At 43.4% G+C, this 19,150-nt stretch overlaps 1 protein-coding gene across 1 annotated transcript in view; it reads right to left on the minus strand.

The window, feature by feature from the left end:
• Positions 1 to 19,150, minus strand: part of LOC124606391 (UDP-glycosyltransferase UGT5-like) — a 61,439-nt gene that overhangs the window by 34,406 nt on the left and 7,883 nt on the right. The window contains exons 2-3 of the mRNA XM_047138371.1: positions 1,243 to 1,424; positions 698 to 1,157 (exon numbers count right to left, since the gene is read on the minus strand). Of these exons, the coding sequence (XP_046994327.1) occupies positions 698 to 1,157; positions 1,243 to 1,424 (642 nt within the window). The remainder of the gene's footprint in view (positions 1 to 697; positions 1,158 to 1,242; positions 1,425 to 19,150) is intronic.

Here is a 19,150-nt window from a genome sequence, read left to right on the forward strand (position 1 = left end):
AGGTTTCTGATGTTTTCATTGGTTTAGAAGCCCCCAAAATGTTCTTAATCGTTTTTCAATTGGGTGATGTAGGAAACCAGTAAAAAATTTCCTTCAAAATTAGACTCCTGCTCAGCTCCGCAGAAGAGCTGAATTTCGCATAGAAAGTCTGAATTATCATGTAAAAGCGACTTTGCTGTAGAAAATATTCTAATGTTGCAGTTCCTATCTGACAATTTCTTAAAACTAGAGTATCCATGACGACGTTTACTTCTTGCCTTCTCTTACAATACCACCGTTGATTATACACATGTGTGCTAGTAGCTCTTCTGGAATCTGTCTGGCACTCTTCTCAAACTTGTCAGTCTCTACAAACATGCAGACATCGGTGGCTATTAATTCTCGTTGTCATTTTCTTCTGACAGAAATCATTTGTATGTACGCATTTGCATGCGCAACCTAACGTCGCACGTAGTGTATTCAGTGACATGTATGGCAATTTTTGACCAATCCGCATATGATATATTTATTAGGTATTTCAGTGCACAGTCAGACGGTATTGGAAATGCGTCGTGTCCACAGTTGTGTGTAATGGATCAAGAAATGTTCAGTTACTCATAAAGAGTGGAGGATATTCTTACAAGGAAGAGTTTTACACTAATAATTTAAAAATGAAATTATTCTTCTGGGCTAACACACAGTAAATGTTACTACTTACCCGAGGAAGTGGCTTCCGTTGTTTCTCTAGATGTAGTCCCGTCACCTCAATGATATTAGGCAACAGTGGCCGTGGGTAATTCACGCTGAAGTGGTTGTTGACAATAAGAAGGCTGAAGTTTCTGTCAATTACTTCCACAGGGGGGTGATCAGGGCCAAAATATTTCCTAATCAGTTCATTTTGCGATGGCATTGTTACGTAGTTCCATATGTAAAATATTCGAGCCATAAAATAGGCATTATATAGTCTTTCCCAGAAAGACATGTGGTCTGTGTAGCCAACCAGCAGATCGGGACAGTATGCTGGGTTGTTGGGATTTCCATAAGAAGCGAGAACTGGAGTAGGAGCGGCCAGAGACACGTAGCCAATTGTTGGTGGGGATCCCAACTGGTGAATCAAGCCATAATAGCAATAATATACTAACTGCTCCAGAATAACTACGTCGAAAGACGGCTGGGACCTGCAAACAAAAGTAAGACATCAAAACATCTTAGTATTAAGCATTTTAGAATGTAAAACATATCGCTCAATTCAAACATAATTACCGGAGAAAATCCTTCATCTGTTGGGATTCTAACTGGATCTCACACGTCGCCTTTCCTGAAGGAGACCATCTTTCTATGAATCCAACTGGACTTCGGTCTGACATCGAAGTAAAGTCAAATGTTTTTCTCCAATAGTCGTATGTCATCGATACATCAATTTCTGTAAAATTCTGGATGTTTTTCTGTAGGAAAAAATGTATTTCAGTAGATACGTCCCACAAATATATTACATGTTCAATAACGAACTACACAATGGTGTCCAACTTCTAAGTGTCGGCGTGAAAAAGGAAAACTGAATGAGAAGAATCTGAAACTCATTCTATAACTACATTACGCAGTCAGCTGAGTAGCTGTAAGTATGTATAACACTTGACACGATATTCTGTTCTTTTCTTTACTGCATGAGCTTGTTTGTCAGTGGACGTGAGCTTAAGAATTAGCTGTAACAGACTTCGAATAGGTACGTTATTTAAAGATAACGCATTGCAGAGGATCAGGAACACTTTTTCCCGCCATATGTACATCGTCTGTACACTGGTTTACTGGCTACAGTGCACACGTGCATAAAAGTACGCCAGACAACGACCATCGTCACAGCTGAGCTTGCTAACGTATGTCAGTATGGTGTTTCTCCACTCTGAGGTGTGTGGATCGAGACCGGGCGTTGGAATTAATTTTCATCTCTTGTATTTACCTGACAAATGAACTGCGGCTCATGTGTAGTGCCCTTGAACACAAGATTTTGCGCCAATAACCTGGACTAAATACTGGAAGTCCCCATAACGGTACATGGAGTGAAGGAATGACAAAGTGTTGACTGAAATCCGTCCGATAGATGGGAATGTTAAGCTGGGTGGTCCCTTTGGTGCCTGTTTGAGAAGAGGCTACGTGCTGTCACAGGTTTCACTCTCCTTCTTCTCACATTTTCATACAATACAAATACGGCATTATACACTACTGGCCATTAAAATTGCTACACCACGAAGGTGACGTGCTACAGACGCGAAATTTAACCGACAGGAAGAAGATGCTGTAATGCTGTATATGCAAATGATTAGCTTTTCAGAGCATTCACACAAGGTTAGCGCCGGTGGCGACACCTACGACGTGCTGAAATGAGGAAGGTTTCCAACCGATTTCCCATACACAAACAGGAGTTCACCGGCGTTGCCTGGTGAAACGTTGTTGTGATGTCTCGTGTAAGGAGGTGAAATGCGTAATCATCACGTATCCGACTTTGATAAACGTCGGATTGTAGCCTATCGCGATTGCGGTTTATCGTATCGCGACATTGCTGCTCGCGTTCGTCGAGATCCAATGACTGTAGGCAGAATATGGAATCGGTGGGTTCAGGAGGGTAATACGGAACGCCATGCTGGATCCCAACGGCCTCGTGTCACTAGCAGTTGAGATGACAGGCATCTTATCCGCATGGGTGTAACGGATCGTGTAGCCACGTCTCGATCACTGAGTGAACAGATGGGGACGTTTGCAAGACAACAACCAACTGCACGAACAGTTCGACGACATTTGCAGCAGCATGGACTATCAGCTCAGAGACCATGGCTGCGCCGGCCGGTGTGGCCGAGCGGTTCTAGGCGCTTCAGCCCAGAACCGCGCTGCTGCTGCGGTCGCAGGTTCGAATCCTGCCCAGGGCATGGATGTGTGTGATGTCCTTAGGTTAGTTAGGTTTAAGGTGTTCTAAGTTCTAGGGGACTGATGACCTCAGATGTTAAGTCACATAGTGCTCACAGCCATTTGAACCATTTGAACCATGGCTGCGGTTACCCCTGACGCTGCAACACAGACAGGAGCGCCTGCGATGCTGTACTCATCGACGAACCTGGGTGCACGAATGGCAAAACGTCTTTTTTTCGGACGAATCGAGGTTCTGTTTACAGCATCATGCTGGCCTCATCCGTGTTTGGTGGCATCGCGGTGAACGCACATTGGAAGCGTGTATTCGTCATCGCCATACTGGCGTATCACCCGGCGTGATGGTATGTGGTGCCATTGGTTATACGTCTCAGTAACCTCTTGTTCGCATTGAAGGCACTTTGAACAGTGGACGTTACATTTCAGATGTGTTACGACCCGTGGCTCTACCCTTCATTAGATCTCTGCGAAACCTTACATTTCAGCAGGATAATGCACTACCGCAATTTGCTTGTCCTGTACGGGCCTTTCTGGACACAGAAAATGTTCGACTGCTGCCCTGGCCAGCACATCCTCCAGATCTCTCACCAATTAAAAAGGTCTGGTCAATGGTGGCCGAGCAACTGGCTCGTCAGAACACGCCAGTCACTATATTTGATGAACTGTGATATGGTGTTGAAGCTGCATGGGCAGCTGTACCTGTACACGCCATCCAAGCTCTGTTTGACTCAATGCCCAGGTGTATCAAGGCCGTTATTACGGCCAGAGGTGGTTGTTCTGGCTACTGATTTCGCAGGATCTATGCACCCAAATAGCGTGAAAATGTAATGACATGTCAGTTCTAGTATAATATATTTGTCCAATGAATACCCGTTTATCATCCGCGTTTCTTCTTGGTGTACCAATTTTAATGGCCAGTACACATACCCATTACAATCACCTACACTTAACAGATCCATTTAAGACACAACTCTCATATTGTCACGAACTGCGAAGAAAGGGATCATACAACGAGGTGCCAAAAGACCTCCTAATATCGTGTCGGACATTCTTTATCCTTGGGGAAGCGCAGCAACTCGACGTGATATGCACTCTACAAGCCGTTGGTAGTCCCCTGCATAAATGATAAGCCTTGCTGCTTCTATGCAGGATTTTGTGGGCGTTCTGACCTCTCGACTGTGTCCCATAAATGTCCAATGGGATTCATGTCGGGCGAGATGGGTGGCCAAATCAAATCGCTGTAATTGTCCAGAATGTTCTTGAAACCAGTTGCGAACAATTATGGCCCAGAGACATGGCAATTTTAATTCATACAAATTCCAATGTTGTTTAGCAACATAACGTCCACAAATGGCTGAAAATAGTCTGTAAGTAGCCGAAGATAACCGTTTCCAGTGAATGATCAGTTCCATTCCATGTAAACATAGCCCGCACCATTATGCAGCCGGCCACCACTAGCTTGCACAGTCCCTTATTGACAACTATGATCCATGGCCTCGTGGGGTCTGGGCTACAATTGAACCATACCATCATCTCTTATCAAATGAATTCGTGACTCGTCTAACCAGGCCACAGTTTTCCAGTCTCTAGAGCCCAGCTGGTATGGTCACGATTCCAGCTGTTAACTGAGGCACTCGTGTCGGTCATCTGCTGCCATAGCCCATTAAAGAAAATTTCGCCTCATTGACCTAACGGATATGTTCGTCGTGCGTCCTACATTGATTCCTGCCCAGTGTTGCTTGTCTGTTAGCAGTGACAACTCTAAGCAAAACCCGCTGCTCTCATCGTTAAGTGAAGGTCGTAGGCCACTGCGTTGTCCATCGTGAGAGATAATAGCTGAAATTTGGTACTCTCGGCACACTCTTGTGGCTGTGAACCTCGGGATATTGAATTCGCTGACGATTTCCGAAATTGAATGTCCCATGCGTCTGACTCTAAGAACTATTCCGCGTTCGAAGTCGATTAATTTCCGCCGTGCGGCCGCAATCACTTGGGAAACCTTTTCACATTAATTACCTGAGTACTAACGACAGCTCCGCCAATGCACTGCCCGTTTCTGCCTTGTGTAGGCGATACTATCGCCGTCTGTATGTGTTGTAGTGCGCTGATGAAGCAAATCCTTCTCTATTAAGCTGCTGAATTTACACATAGGACTCTCCCAAGCCAACAGTAGCACTGAACTCTCTTTTGCGACGCTTCTGACATGCACAGTAAGCAGTTTAGTGATTACTGATGTGTCGTATTGGGATGGTCACACTTTTGTTTGTCATCGAGTGAATGTTTCTTCTTCTGTCGACCACAGAGATGGCTCAAATGGCTCTGAGCACTATGGGACTTAACTTCTGAGGTCATCAGTTCAAATGGTTCAAATGGCTCTGAGTACTATGAGACGCAACATCTTAGGTCATAAGTACCCTAGAACTTAGAACTACTTAAACCTAACTAACCTAAGGACATCACACACATCCATGCCCGACGCTGGATTCGAACCTGCGACCGTAGCGGTCGTGCGGTTCCAGACTGAAGCGCCTAGAACCGCTCGGCCTCCCCGGCCGGCGACTACAGAGATGACGTACTGCAACCACGTGACCGAGAGATGTGGCTGAGGCTCGGAATGAAAGCGGTTCGAACCCCATCTAGCTATCTAAATTTAGAATTTCCGGGGTTTCCCTAAATCGCCACGGAAATAAACCACATTAATTCTCTCGAAAAGATAGCGGCCGATTTCATTTACCTTTTTTACTAAGCACCGCTTTTAGATCGTGCAAAAGAAGCCACCTGTCGTTAAAACTTCATTATTTAAGCGTTTCGGGTGGGGAACATCATCTGAGTGTCTACCAAACACATCACAGTTGACATGAACGCACAACATAAATATGGAAATTTGTGGTAAGTTCCTATGGCACCAAACTGTTTAGGTCATCGGTCCCTAGCCTTACACACTACTTAATCTAACTGAAACTAACATTCGCTAAGGACAACACACATACCAGTGCCCGAGGGAGGACTCGAACCTCCGACGAGGGGAGCCGCGAGAACCGTGGCAAGGTGCCGGCAGACCGCGGGGATACCGCGCGAACCGCACAACTTAAAGTTGGCCTATTAAGAATAGATGTAATTAAATCCACTGACAAACAATTTCACACAGTAAAGAAAAGAACTTAATACATAATACCATGTAAAGTGTTACTTATCGCACTACTGACTCCGTACTGCAGTTATAGAACCCAACTATCATAACATGTCACCTGGTGGCATGGTTGTACTGACGTTAGAATGCATCATCAAAAGTCAGCGGACAATTACTAAAACATTTAATGAAAATTTAGAGCCACAGAAACGTGCAAACAGAAGAACATCGCAAAGGAAGGAATATGTAGAGTTTAACATCCCATCGACTATGAAGCCATATAGGGGCAGACCATGAGCTCGGGGTAGGGAGGGATGGAGAACGAAATCGGCCGTGCCCTATACAAAGGATCTATCCCGGCATTTGGCTGGAGAAAGACAGGGAAAACATGGAAAATCTATATCTCGATGAATGGGCTGGGATTTGAATCGTCGCTTCCAAAAATGGGAGTCCGACCTTGTAACCACTGTGGCACCTCACTTTGTAACATCATAAATACGCGCATCAAAAAATGTTTTGCATCACCCCAGTTCCCAGAACTACTGAAGATAGACGTTGACTGTGGATACTGTTTCGCAGTCAGTCCCTTTGACTGTTCAGAGATGTCACTAAACCCGCCCAAAGATGTGAACAACCATGCACGAGCAGCGCCTATTTGACGGACGGGATCCGACAGCCGATCAGTTCGTCATTCCACCAGGAAGGAGGTACACAGCTCTTATTGTCTGTAGTTCAACCATGCCTAGACGGGCAATACCGCGGATCCGTCGCGTCCGCATTGTTACTTTGTGACAGGAAGGGCTCTCAACAAGAGAAGTGTCCAGGCGTCTCGGAGTGAACCAAAGCGATGTTGTTCGGACATGGAGGAGATACAGAGAGATAGGAACTGTCGATGATATGCCTCGCTCACGCCGCCCAAGGGCTACTACTGCAGTGGATGACCGTTACCTATGGATTATGGCTCGAAGGAACCCTGACAGCAACGCCACCATGTTGAATAATGCTTTTCGTGCAGCCACAGGACTTCGTGTTACGATTCAAACTGTGCCCAATAATCTGCAAGATGCGCAACTTCACTCCCGACGTCCATGGCGAGGTCCATCTTTGCAACCACGACACCATGCAGCGCGGTACAGATGGGCCCGACAACATGCCGAATGTGCCCCTCAGTGGCATCACGCTCTCTTCACCGTTGAGTGTCGCATATGCCTTGAACCAGACAATCGTCAGAGACGTGTTTGGAAGCAACCTCAGCAGGCCGAACGCCTTAGACACACTGTGCAGCGAGTGCAGAAAGGTGGAGATTCCCTGCTGTTTTGGGGTGGCATTATGTGGGGCCGACGTCTGCCGCTGGTCGTCATGGTAGGCGACGTCATGGCTGTACGATACGTGATTGCCATCCTCCGACCGATAGTGCAACCATGTCGACAGCATACTGGCGAGGCATTCGTCTTCATGGACGACAGTTCGCGCTCCCATCATGCACATCTTGTGAATGACTTCCTTCAGGATAACGACATCGCTCGATTAGAGTGGCCAGCATGTTCTCCAGACATGAACCCTTACGAACATGCCTGGGATAGATTGAAAAATACTGTTTATGGACGACGTTCCCCACCAACCACCCTGAGGGATCTACGCCCTATCGCCGTTGAGGAGTGGGACAATCTGGACCAACAGTGCCTTGATTAACTTGTGGATAGTATGCCACAACGAATACAGGTATGCATCAGTGCAAAATGACGTGCTACTGGGTATTAGAGATACCGGTGTGTACAGCAATCTGGAGCACCACCTCTGAAGGTCTCGCTATATGGTGGTACAACATGTAATGTGTGATGTTCATGAGCAATAAAAACGGGGGAAATGATGTTTGTGTTGATCTCTATTCAAATGGTTCAAATGGCTCTGAGCACTATGGGACTTAACATCTGTGGTCATCAGTCCCCCAGAACTTAAAACTACTTAAATCTAACTAACCTAAGGACATCACACACATCCATGCCCGAGGCAGGATTCGAACCTGCGACCGTAGCGGTCACGCGGATCTCTATTCCAATTCTCTGTAAAGGTTCCGGAACTCTTGGAACTGACGTGATGCAAAACTTTTTTTGATGTGTGTACATGTGGTATGAGCAAGGGAGGAAGAGAGGACAGCGTGAAACAATCCTGGCTCATGCAGTCCGCACATTTGCTCCACCTGTAACCACCTTGTATTCAGTGGGACGTTAAACATAATTTTTTTTCTTTCTTCTATGTATCACATCAGTGATGGGATAAACACATTATTATGAGTATTAATGGTTTCCAGAAACTTGATATTTATTCAATTCGGTCTACGTATGCAGTGAGACACGGCGAAATCATTAAAATGGTTCACATTAATGTAACATTGGTTTCTAAATTTTTAACGAGATTTGTTTTAAGTTCTAAACAATGTATTCATAGTTCCTTCATCAAATAGACCGCATTTACATACAAAATCGTTTCTACATATTTCCATGGCGATAAACGTAAATTGACAAAAATATTGTTGGATGCTTTCTCTCCAGATGTTCTCTCAGGTTACTGTCAGTCATTTTGGGACATAATGTTTGATTACAAATATCGTACCATGCAAATTCGTAACTTTCGTCTGTTACAGTAACATATCTTCACAAATAACTTGACTTATGCCTGCCAATTATTTTTAGCAACCGGAAACGAACACAGACAAAACTGAATCTAGGATTACTATGCTTTACTTTATGTAATTCTAGCGGAGAAACGCGGTGATGCCCTGGTACTTATTTATAGCTATGCGACCACGCCCATACTGCCCAACGTCTGGCCTTGTACTTAATATTTATGACGTCATATCTTCTGAACTATGTGTTCTCCAGTGATATAAATATTTTGGCATATCGCCACCATAAGTGATTACCGACCGAAAAATGTGTTGCGAATGGAGTTACTAGTAAAGAAGTAATTAATTTAAACATCATACATGATGCGGCAGTTTTTCAAATTCAAATGGTTCGAATGACTCTGAGCACTATGGGACTTAACTTCTAAGGTCATCAGTCCCCTACAACTTAGAACTAATTAAACCTAACTAACCTAAGGACATCACACACATCCATGCCCGAGGCAGGATTCGAACCTGCGACCGTAGCGATCGCGCGGTTCCAGACTGTAGCGCCTAGAAACGCTCGGCCACCCCGGCCGGCGCAGTTTTTCACCCAACCCTTTTCTTCTACTTACCTACATGCATCTGTATGATTACTCTCCAACTAACAACTAAGTGCCAGGCAGAGGGTTCATCAAATCATCTTTAAGCTACCGCTCCACTCTAGCTTTCCGTGCGAGCTCAGATTTCTCTTGTTTTATTATGATGATCATTTCCAATATGTAGGCGGATGCTAGCAAAATATTTTCTCACTGTGAGGAGAAAGTTGGTGATTGAAATTTCATGAGAAGGTCCTGCCGCAGCGAAAAACGCCTTTGTTTTTATGACTGACCTCCCAGTTCGTTTATCAGATCATTGGTAATCTCCTGAACTATATGTTGTACAGTGACAGTAAGGTATACCTGTACCAAGTTTGGCTGAAATCGGTCCTGTGGTTTTGGAGGAGGTGTGGAACATACACACAATGTTAATACCTGCTCACAAGAGCACAGAATACACTCGGAGCTACGAATGTTTCGCCCCTTCCGCGAAAAGAAAGCTGCACTTCTGACGACTTGTTTTTTTCATTCTTCACTAGCACAGCCAGTGAGATGGGGCAATGATTACAACAATGGTCCGCATTTGGGAGGACGACGGTTCAAAATTCGCGTCAGGCTATGCACAATATGTTTTCCGCGATTTCCCTCATCTGCCACGGGAAAATGCTGGGATGGTTCCTTTGTAAAGAGCACGGTCGATTTCCTTCACCATTCTTGAAACATTTCCAGCTTCTGCTTCGTCTCTAATGACCTCAACGTCGACGGGACGCTAAACCTTAATCTTATTTCCTTCACTCCTTTTCCAGAATCGCTGTTATATATTTCCCCGTCTCGTTGAGCTTAGTCGACCTTTTATTTTTCACCTGCCTCTCGATAAGTCATTTCCATTCAACATGTAGTGCAAAAGCCTTTTGATCGTTCATTAACTACTCTCTTCATAGCTTCAACGTACCAAGAAGATACTGCGCTTCGTAACTGCGTTTATCTTCGACACCGCCTCGAGATATATAAAATACCCGTTTTCTGGGTTAAACATTTACATACCAGTTACACAGCAAATATTGTTTCCTTGAGAATATAAGTTACTCAGTGCACATCTTTAAACAACACATCGAGTGATCCATCCAATCAGCCACTTCTCACGCTGTCCACACCTATCCCTTAAACTGTGAGCTGCTAACGAAGACAGAAGTTCCATCCGCGAGTAACACTGCCCGTGTGGAGCTATTACGGAGTAGCGGCTGCCACTTGGAACGGCTTCAGGGGAAACACAAAACTGTTCGTGTGCTTCCTAGGAGTGTGGCCATTGTGCTGATCACACGAGACGTCTCAGTTTAAACAGCTCCGAGACGGAATTCTGAGTCTGTCTACTGTCGTGGCAAGGCGTGAATGGTAAGAGTATTGGTTTGTTGTACATTAATGAAATTTGTAACTGACACCAGCACTAAATTATTGGGGCGGGAGGATTCAATAGATACGGTGCATATCACTAGGGGGTCTAAACATGAGATCCCCTTGAAAGAAGTTGAAAAAATTGGGACCTAAAACCGCTTTATGGAGCATCCTCAATGCCTCAGAACAGATATTTCAATGGTGCTTAAAACTTCTAAAGCGTGTCATTTTAAGACTGCATTACCGACTCTAAAAAAGTTATATAGTATTAATATTTAAATTTGTCGACAGTGTGTGGACTATTACTATACATTATGTGCTAAGCAATCGTTTTTCAAACTAAATTCCTTTTGGTGAGTAATACAAGCGCATTTGATTCACTGGAACGTTAGTAAATCCTGAAAACTGTAAATTCTTACTGCACAAGAGCTTTCAGTATGTGTAATCAGTTACGTTTGGATCAACGGTATCATTTTTTGTCAAGTAAGACTCAAAAAACTTAAATCGCTTTTCAAATAATATTATGGAGGACTCGCGTCTGCGATCCCCCGCCCCCGCTTCCGGACGGTTATGCTCATGGCTAGAGGAAAAGTAGTTTAGTTTCATGGCCATTGCCAGAAGAAATGTATTTTAGCTTCATAGCTACACAAGACGAGGATTGTGGTGAAAATTCGCTTCTCTGTTTGTGAATGTAATATACCCATAGCGAATCGTGTTATTGCTTCATAGTTACAATTCAGTAGCGGTATTATTTTAACAGCTATGTTAAATATCGCCCACCCTTGAGCCAAATGAGAGACTTTTCAAAGTTCCCTCGCAGTCTCTGTCTCTAGAAGACAGTGCCTGTCTGCCCTAACGGACGAATGTGGTGAAGATGCGTATGCCACGTAGACAGATCACACATGATCCCACATATGATTTGCAGAGAGCCGAGTAGCGATGAATAGGGGGAGAAGAACCGCAGATGACCTGCGACCAAGGACGCATGCAGAGCTGTGCAGGAACTTTGTGGACATCCATCATTGCTCTTTCAACAGCCTCAAAGAGAGCATACTACGATGCTGCCAAGCATGTGTGGTGGCTGCAGGTATCCTTTATTTTGTTAAGTACAAATGTCAAGTACAAACACCAGTTTTCTTACTCTTTCTTGGCAAAGGATGAATCCTTTATACCTCAGTTAGTTAGTTACTTAGTTCTGCGTCCCATGCACGACCATAAACGTTATTATCAGGAATTTTTGAACTAAATAAAGGACTGTAGTAACTGTTTCACGTCTCTATACTTGCCAATTATAGTTTTGCATACGTCTACTTATTTCTAATCAAGAGTTGCTGTATGGTGAAGAAAATGTTGTTAAGAAGAAACCACTTAAGTCTTCATGTGGAAACACTTCTAAGGTCCTTCATACATTCCATTCCCATACAAAAAGTTATCAAAGAGTATCATAGGTCCGTATTTCACACCTTGTGACTAAGTTAGATTCACTAGAACGAAATTAAAATTATTTTTCTTTCTATTACTGTATTTGTAAACTGGTTCATAACTCTCAAACTGCAGTGAATTGTGGGCAATAAATATCTTCAGGAAATATATGTACTGTAAAGCTGTGGCCAATATTCTCAGTTACCTTACGATTATTTTAATTATTTTCCTTTGTGCAATGAGTGCTTAATGAGGGGTTATTACAGGAAAGGTCACTTGTGGACTTACGCTAAACACACTGGCGGAAAACCATCGCAACACTAAGAAGAAGTAGTGCGACATAAAAGAAAGTTGATAGGCATGTTGTCGTACCTTTTTCTTTTCGAATTTCGCGTCTGTCGCGTAAGAGTGGCGCTGTTAGGCCCACTACGAGGATGCAAATCATGTATTTTTCGAATACACGCTGTTAAGGTCATCAGCGTTAGTTACCTTTCAGACTGGACGTGGTGAGTTGATGCTACTCAAGAATGGCTTTAACGCGGCAAAGACACCATTCTCACCGCATCACTGACTTTGAGAGGGGCCGTATAACAGGGCTACGAGAAGCTGGATGTTCCTTCTGCAATACTGCGGAAAGACTTGACAGGAATGTAACCACTGTATTTAGTTGTTGGCAGTGGTGGTCGCAAGAAGACCGGGCTCTGAAGGGCCACGCGGCACTACCGAGAGGAGAGACCATCGTGTTGTGGCGCATCGTACTGCATGTCCAGCAGCAATGTGAGCACAGTGGCACAATGAACTGTTGTAAATCGTTTACTTCAAGGACAGCACCGAGCCAGACGCCGCATACCGTACAATCCACTGATGCTAATCTACCATCATTTGGGACTTCGGTGGTGTCAAAGGACAGTCACTGAAGGGCACGGTGGAGGTATGTTGTGTTCTCTGATAAAAGCTGGTTCCGCCTCGGTGGCAGTGATGGTTGTTGTAGGATAGAAAGAGCCCAGTTGAGGGCCTGCTGCCAATCTGTCTGAGTGCTAGACACACTGGACCGACACCTGGAGTTATAATCTGTGGTTGAATTTCGTTTGAGCACTCACGGTTATCCTACGCACCCTGACTGCAAATCTGTGATGCAGAATCCACTCGAGCACATGGCATGACGTCGTCCGCAAACAACTTTAACTGTCCCTGTACTGACCTACCATGTGCAACAGCGCAATAGGCTGCTGTCACTGTCTGCACACGCGCATCTCTCGCACGCTCTGTCCTTAGTACTTCGCTATGACGTTACGATTGAATGAGCGAAAGGAGTAGGGGGGGGGGGGGGGTGAAACTCATATGGGGACTTCCGGTAACACGATCTTGGTTCGCTGCCAGGCCACTTTGAACGCTGCAAGTTTATCAAGCAAACATCTCGTCTTCTTATTGGGCGATTTAAATCCTTCCATATTTGTTTTGATTTCGTTCAGGACAAATGGAAATGGAAATGAGCGTTTGGCGTCATTGGCCGGGAGGCCCCTTGCGGGGCAGGTCCCGCCGCCGAGGTGCAGGTCTCACTACATTCGGCGCCACATTGGGCGACTTGCGCGCCAGATGGGGATGAAATGATGATGAAGACAACACAACACCTAGTCCCTGAGAGGAGAAAATTCCCCAACCGGAAATCGAACCCGGACCCTTAGGACGGCAATCCGTCACGCTGACCACTCAGCTATCGGGGCAGACCGTTCAGGACAGAAGTTGATTTCATCGCACTGTGTTGCTGACAGAGTACAACTTCATGTGTTTATTGCACTCCATGAATTGCACTGTTTATATTTTACTCGTTTTGTGATTGATCTTGCTCGCTTCTGTAATATGGGGCGGAGAAAATAATTCCTTATTTGTTTTCGTTTCATATAAAACAGAAGCTGGTTTCGTTGTACAATTTTCTGTGGCCATTTATTCCTCCTGTAAACCCGTTTGTGAACTAATCGACTTAAATGCGTCGAAATTACGTTGTTCGTATTCTTTTTTATTTTAGTTCGAATCCGTTTATCGTACCTTCCCGCATTTAATGGAGAACTCCATGTTCGCAGCTATTGACAGAATTGCTATTCAACTTTATTACAGCTTTTCAGGAACCGCTTCGAATGATGTTCCTCCTTCCCATTTAGTATACATTTTTGAATTAGTGTCTGAGTACGTAGCTCATGTACCAGTTACTATTATGCAGCAAAAACATTCTACTCGATGGGCATAATTGCACATGGGATTGTGTGAATATACTTCCACAGTACTGAAAGCTCCGGCATTTAGTAAACTCTACTTATAAAGATTTCACTAGTAGATCCACTGATGAAAGTATGAGAATGTGTATAATTTGCTTTTAAATTTCCATCAGGGTGGGAAGATGATTATAGCATATTGATTTCTGCTGAGATATATTGCTTGTAGTACATGTTAATAACTTTTGAATACATGTGCGTAACTACTGTTACATTTTTAGCATTTACAAGCAAGGGTGTTTGGGCCACTAAGAGAAAATAACGCCTCTTAAGCACATGTCTAAACCTAAAACTCATCTGACGTGACAGAAGCTGGTTTCATCGTATTGTGTTCACGATTATTACTTCTTCTTCATGTTGTACTCTTTGAATTGCTTTGTGAATATCTTGCTAGCAATCTGCTTAATTTTTGCTTAGACTCATAACATTGTGTGGTGTAAATGAATCCACGATTGCCTGTTTGTTTTCTGCATCACATAAATAGAAGCTGAACTGATCGCTTACGTCTAAACTGCAATATTTGGTTTTAAAAATAAATTATTTTAGATACAAAAGGCAACCACGACGTCTTTTATAAAATTTTACATGATTGTGAAACCCAGCAGTGAGAAGTTGAGCTTGGTTTTTGATTGAGATTTCTGGAATATATCGATAGATGGACGTAAATGGACAAACAAATGATTACAACGTCAAAAAAATTATCTATTCAAGAGAAAGCGCTTCACAAACTGAGCAAATCAATAATGAGTTGATCCACCTCTGGCCCTTATTCAAGCGGTTATTCGGCTAGGCATTGGTTGACAGAGTTGTTGGATGTCATCCTGAGGGATACCGCGCCAAATTCTGTCGAACTGGTGCATTGTTGTTGTTGTGGTCTCCCGTCTTCTGCCTGGTTTGAGGCAGCTCTTCATGCTACTATGTCCTGTGCAAGCGTCTTCATCTCCGAGCAACTACTTCAACCTACATCCTTTTGAATCTGCTTCTCTATTCATCTCTTGGTCTGCTTCTACGAGTTTTGCCCTCCATACTCCCTTCCAGTGCTAAACTGGTAATTCTTTGATGCCACGGAATGTATCCTACCAACCGATCCCTTCTTCAAGTCAAGTTGTGCCACAAGTTCCTCTTCTCCCCAATTCTATTCAGTAGTCTAAGCTATTTATCGTCCATGTTTCACTTCCATACATGACTACACTCCATACAAATACTTACAGAAAAGACTTCCCGACACCTAAATCTATACTCGATGTTAACAAATTTCTCTTCTTCAGGAACGCTTTCCTTGCCATAGCCAGTCTACATTTTATATCCTCTCTACTTCGACCATCATCAGTTATTTTGCTGACCAAATAGCAAAACTCATCCACTGCTTTAAGTGTCTTATTTCCTTATCTCATTCCCTCAGAATCACCTGATTTAATTCGACTACATTCCATTATCCTCGTTTTGCTTTTGTTGATTTTCATCTTATATCCTACTTCCAAGACACTGTCCATACCGTTCAACTGCTCTTCCACGTCCTTTGCTGTCTCTGACAGAATTACGATGTCGTCGGGAAACCTCAAAGTTTTAATTTATTCTGCCGGCCGGTGTGGCCCAGCGGTTCTAGGCGCTTCAGTCTGGAACCGCGCGACCGTTACGGTCGCAGGTTCGAATCCTGTCTCGGGAATGGATGTGTGTGATGTCCTTAGGTTAGTTAGGTTTACGTTGTTCTAAGTTCTAGGGACTGATGACCTCAGATATTAAGTCCCATAGTTCTCAGAGCCATTTGAACCATTTTAATTTCTTCTCCATGGACTTTTACTCCTACTCCACATTTTTCTGTTGTTTCCATTACTGTTTGCTCAATATACAGATTGAATAACACATAGAACACAGAAAATGTTGTGGGGAAGGCTAACCAAACGGCACTTAGGATCTGTAACAGATCTACTAAGGAGACCGCCTACACTACCCTTGTCCGTCCTCTTTTGGAATACGGCTACGCGGTGCGAAATCCTTATCAGATAGGATTAGATTAGATTGGATTAGATTTACTTTCATTCCAAATGATCCATAGTGAGGAGGTCATCCGGGATGTAGAACACGTCAGAAAAACAACAATACATGACAAATATTTACAAACTAAAACAAATAAGCTAATGTACCATTCCACAGCTCCCAAGTGGAATGATCGTCATTTTTTAATGAACACTATATGAAAGAGCCATTTTACAAATACTAATGCACTGAATTTAAAATAAAAAAGCTCAAACAAGGACAGCTTTGTATTATCGCGAAATAGGGGAGAGAGTGTGACTGAAATGATACAGTATTTGGGATGGACATCATCAGTTTTTCGTTGTGGAGAGATCTTCTCACGAAATTCCAGTCACCAACTTTTTCATCCGAATGCGAAAATATTTTTTTGATGCCGACCTACATAGGGAGAAACGATCAGCATGATAAAACAAGGTAAATCAGAGCTCGTACGCAAAGATATAGATGTTCGTTCTTCCCGCACGCTATACGAGATTGGAATAATAGAGAATTATGAAGATGGTTCGATGAACCTTCTGCCAGGCACTTAAATGTGATTTTCTGAGTGTCCATGTATATGCAGATGAGCATCTGGGACAGGCTACAACCCTATCTCACTCCCTTCTCAACCACTACTTCCCTTTCATGCCCTTGACTCTTTATAACTGCCATCTGGTTTCTGTACAAATTGTAAAGAGCATTTCGCTCTCTATATTTTATTCCTGCCACCTTCAGAATTTGTAAGAGAGTTTGCCAGTCGACATTGTCAAAAGCTTTCTCTAAGTCTACAAATTCTATCTTCTAAGATAAGTCGTAGGGTCAATATTCCCTCGCGTGTTCCAGCATTTCAAAGGAATCCAAACTGATCACCCCCAAGGTCGGCTTCTACCAGTTTTTCCATTCGTCTGTGAGGAATTTGTGTTACTATTTTGCAACCGTAACTTACTAAACTGATAGTTCGGTAATTTGTACACCTGTCAACACCTGCTTTCTTTGGGATTGGAATTACTATATTCTTCTTGAAGTCTGAAGATTTTTCGTCTGTCTCACACATCTTGCTCACCAGATGGTAGAGTTCTGTTATGGCTGGCTCTCCCCAGGCCATCAGTAGTTCTAATGGAATGTTGTCTATTCCTGGGGCCTTGTTTCAACTCAGGTCTTTCAGTGCTCTGACAAATTTTTCACGCAGTATCAATTTCTCCCATCTCATCTTCAGCTACATCCTCTTCCATATTGCCCTGAACTACATCGGCCTCGTATAGACCCTCTACATACTCCTTCCACCTGTCCGCTTTCCATTCTTTTCCATCTGAGCTCTTGATATTCTTACAAGTGGTTCTCTATTCTCCATAGGTCTCTCTAATTTTCCTGTAGGCAGTATCTATCTTACTCCTAGTGATATATGCCTCCACATCTTTACATTTGTTCTCTAGCCGTTCTTGCTAAGCCATTTTGCAGTTCCTGTCGATATCATTTTTGAGACGTTTGTATCGTCTTCATTTACTGCATTTTTATATTTTATCCTTTCATCAATTAAATTCAATACCTCTTCTGTTACTCAAGGGTTTCTACTAGCCCTCGTCTTTTTATTCACTTGATCCTCTCCTGCCTTCATTATTTCATCTCTCAAAGCTGCCCATTTTTCTTCTACTGTATTTCTTTCCCCTGTTCTTGTCAATTATACCCTAATGCTCTCTCTGAAACTCTCTACCCCCTGGTTCTTTCAGTTTATCCAGGTCCCATCTCCTTAAATTCACAAATTTTTGCAGTTTCTTAAGTTTTAATCTACAGTTCATAACCAATAAATTGTGGTCAGAGGCCAATGTCTTACAATTTAAAACCCGGTTCCTGAAATTCTGTCATACAATTATATAATCTATTTGAAACCGTCCAGTGTCTCCAAGCCTCTTGCACAAATACAACCTTCTTCCATGATTCTTAAACCAAGTGATTAAGTTATGTTCTGGGCAAAATTCTACCTGGTAGCTTCCTCTTTCATTCCTAACCCCAGTCTATGTGCACCTACTACTTTTCCTTCTCTTCCTATTCCTGTTATCGAATTCCAGTCCCCATGACCATTGAATTTTCGTCTCCCTTATCTGAATAATATCTTTTATCGCTTCATACATTTCTTCAATCTCTTCATCATCTGCGGAGACGTGGTAGACGTGGACTTCGTGTCTGTGTTGGCTACAATAATGCGTTCACTATGCTGTTCGTAGTAGCTTATCAGTGCTACTATTTTTTTTATTCATGATTAAACTTACTCCTGCATTACCCTTGTTTGATTTTGCATTTATAATCCTGTATTCACCTGACCAGAAGTCATGTTCCTCCTGCCATCGAACATCACTAATTCCCAGTATATCTAACATTAATCTATCCATTTCCGTTTTTAAATTTTCTAACCTACCTGGCCGATTAAGCGATCTGACATTCCACGCTCCGATCAGTAGAACGCCAGTTTTCTTTCTCCTTTGCCCGGAGATCCGATTGGGGACTATTTTAACAATGGAATATTTCCCAAGAGGAGGCCATCATCATTTAATCACATTAGATCATTAAAATCCCGAGCTGTTTGGAGAGTCCTGCCGATAATGCTCCAAATGTTCTCAATTTGTGGGAGGTCCAGCGACCTTGCTGGCCTAGATAGAGTTTGGTAACCACGAAGACAAACAGTAGAAACTCTCGCCGTGTGTGGGCGGCCATTATCTTTCTGAAATGTTAGGCGAGGATGGCTTGCCATGATGGGCAAAAAAACGGGATGTAGAATATGTCGACGTACCGCCGTGCTAAAGGATGCCGCAGATAAGAA

Source organism: Schistocerca americana, chromosome 3 (assembly GCF_021461395.2).
Source record: "Schistocerca americana isolate TAMUIC-IGC-003095 chromosome 3, iqSchAmer2.1, whole genome shotgun sequence".
Classification (NCBI taxonomy): Eukaryota; Metazoa; Arthropoda; class Insecta; order Orthoptera; family Acrididae; genus Schistocerca; species Schistocerca americana.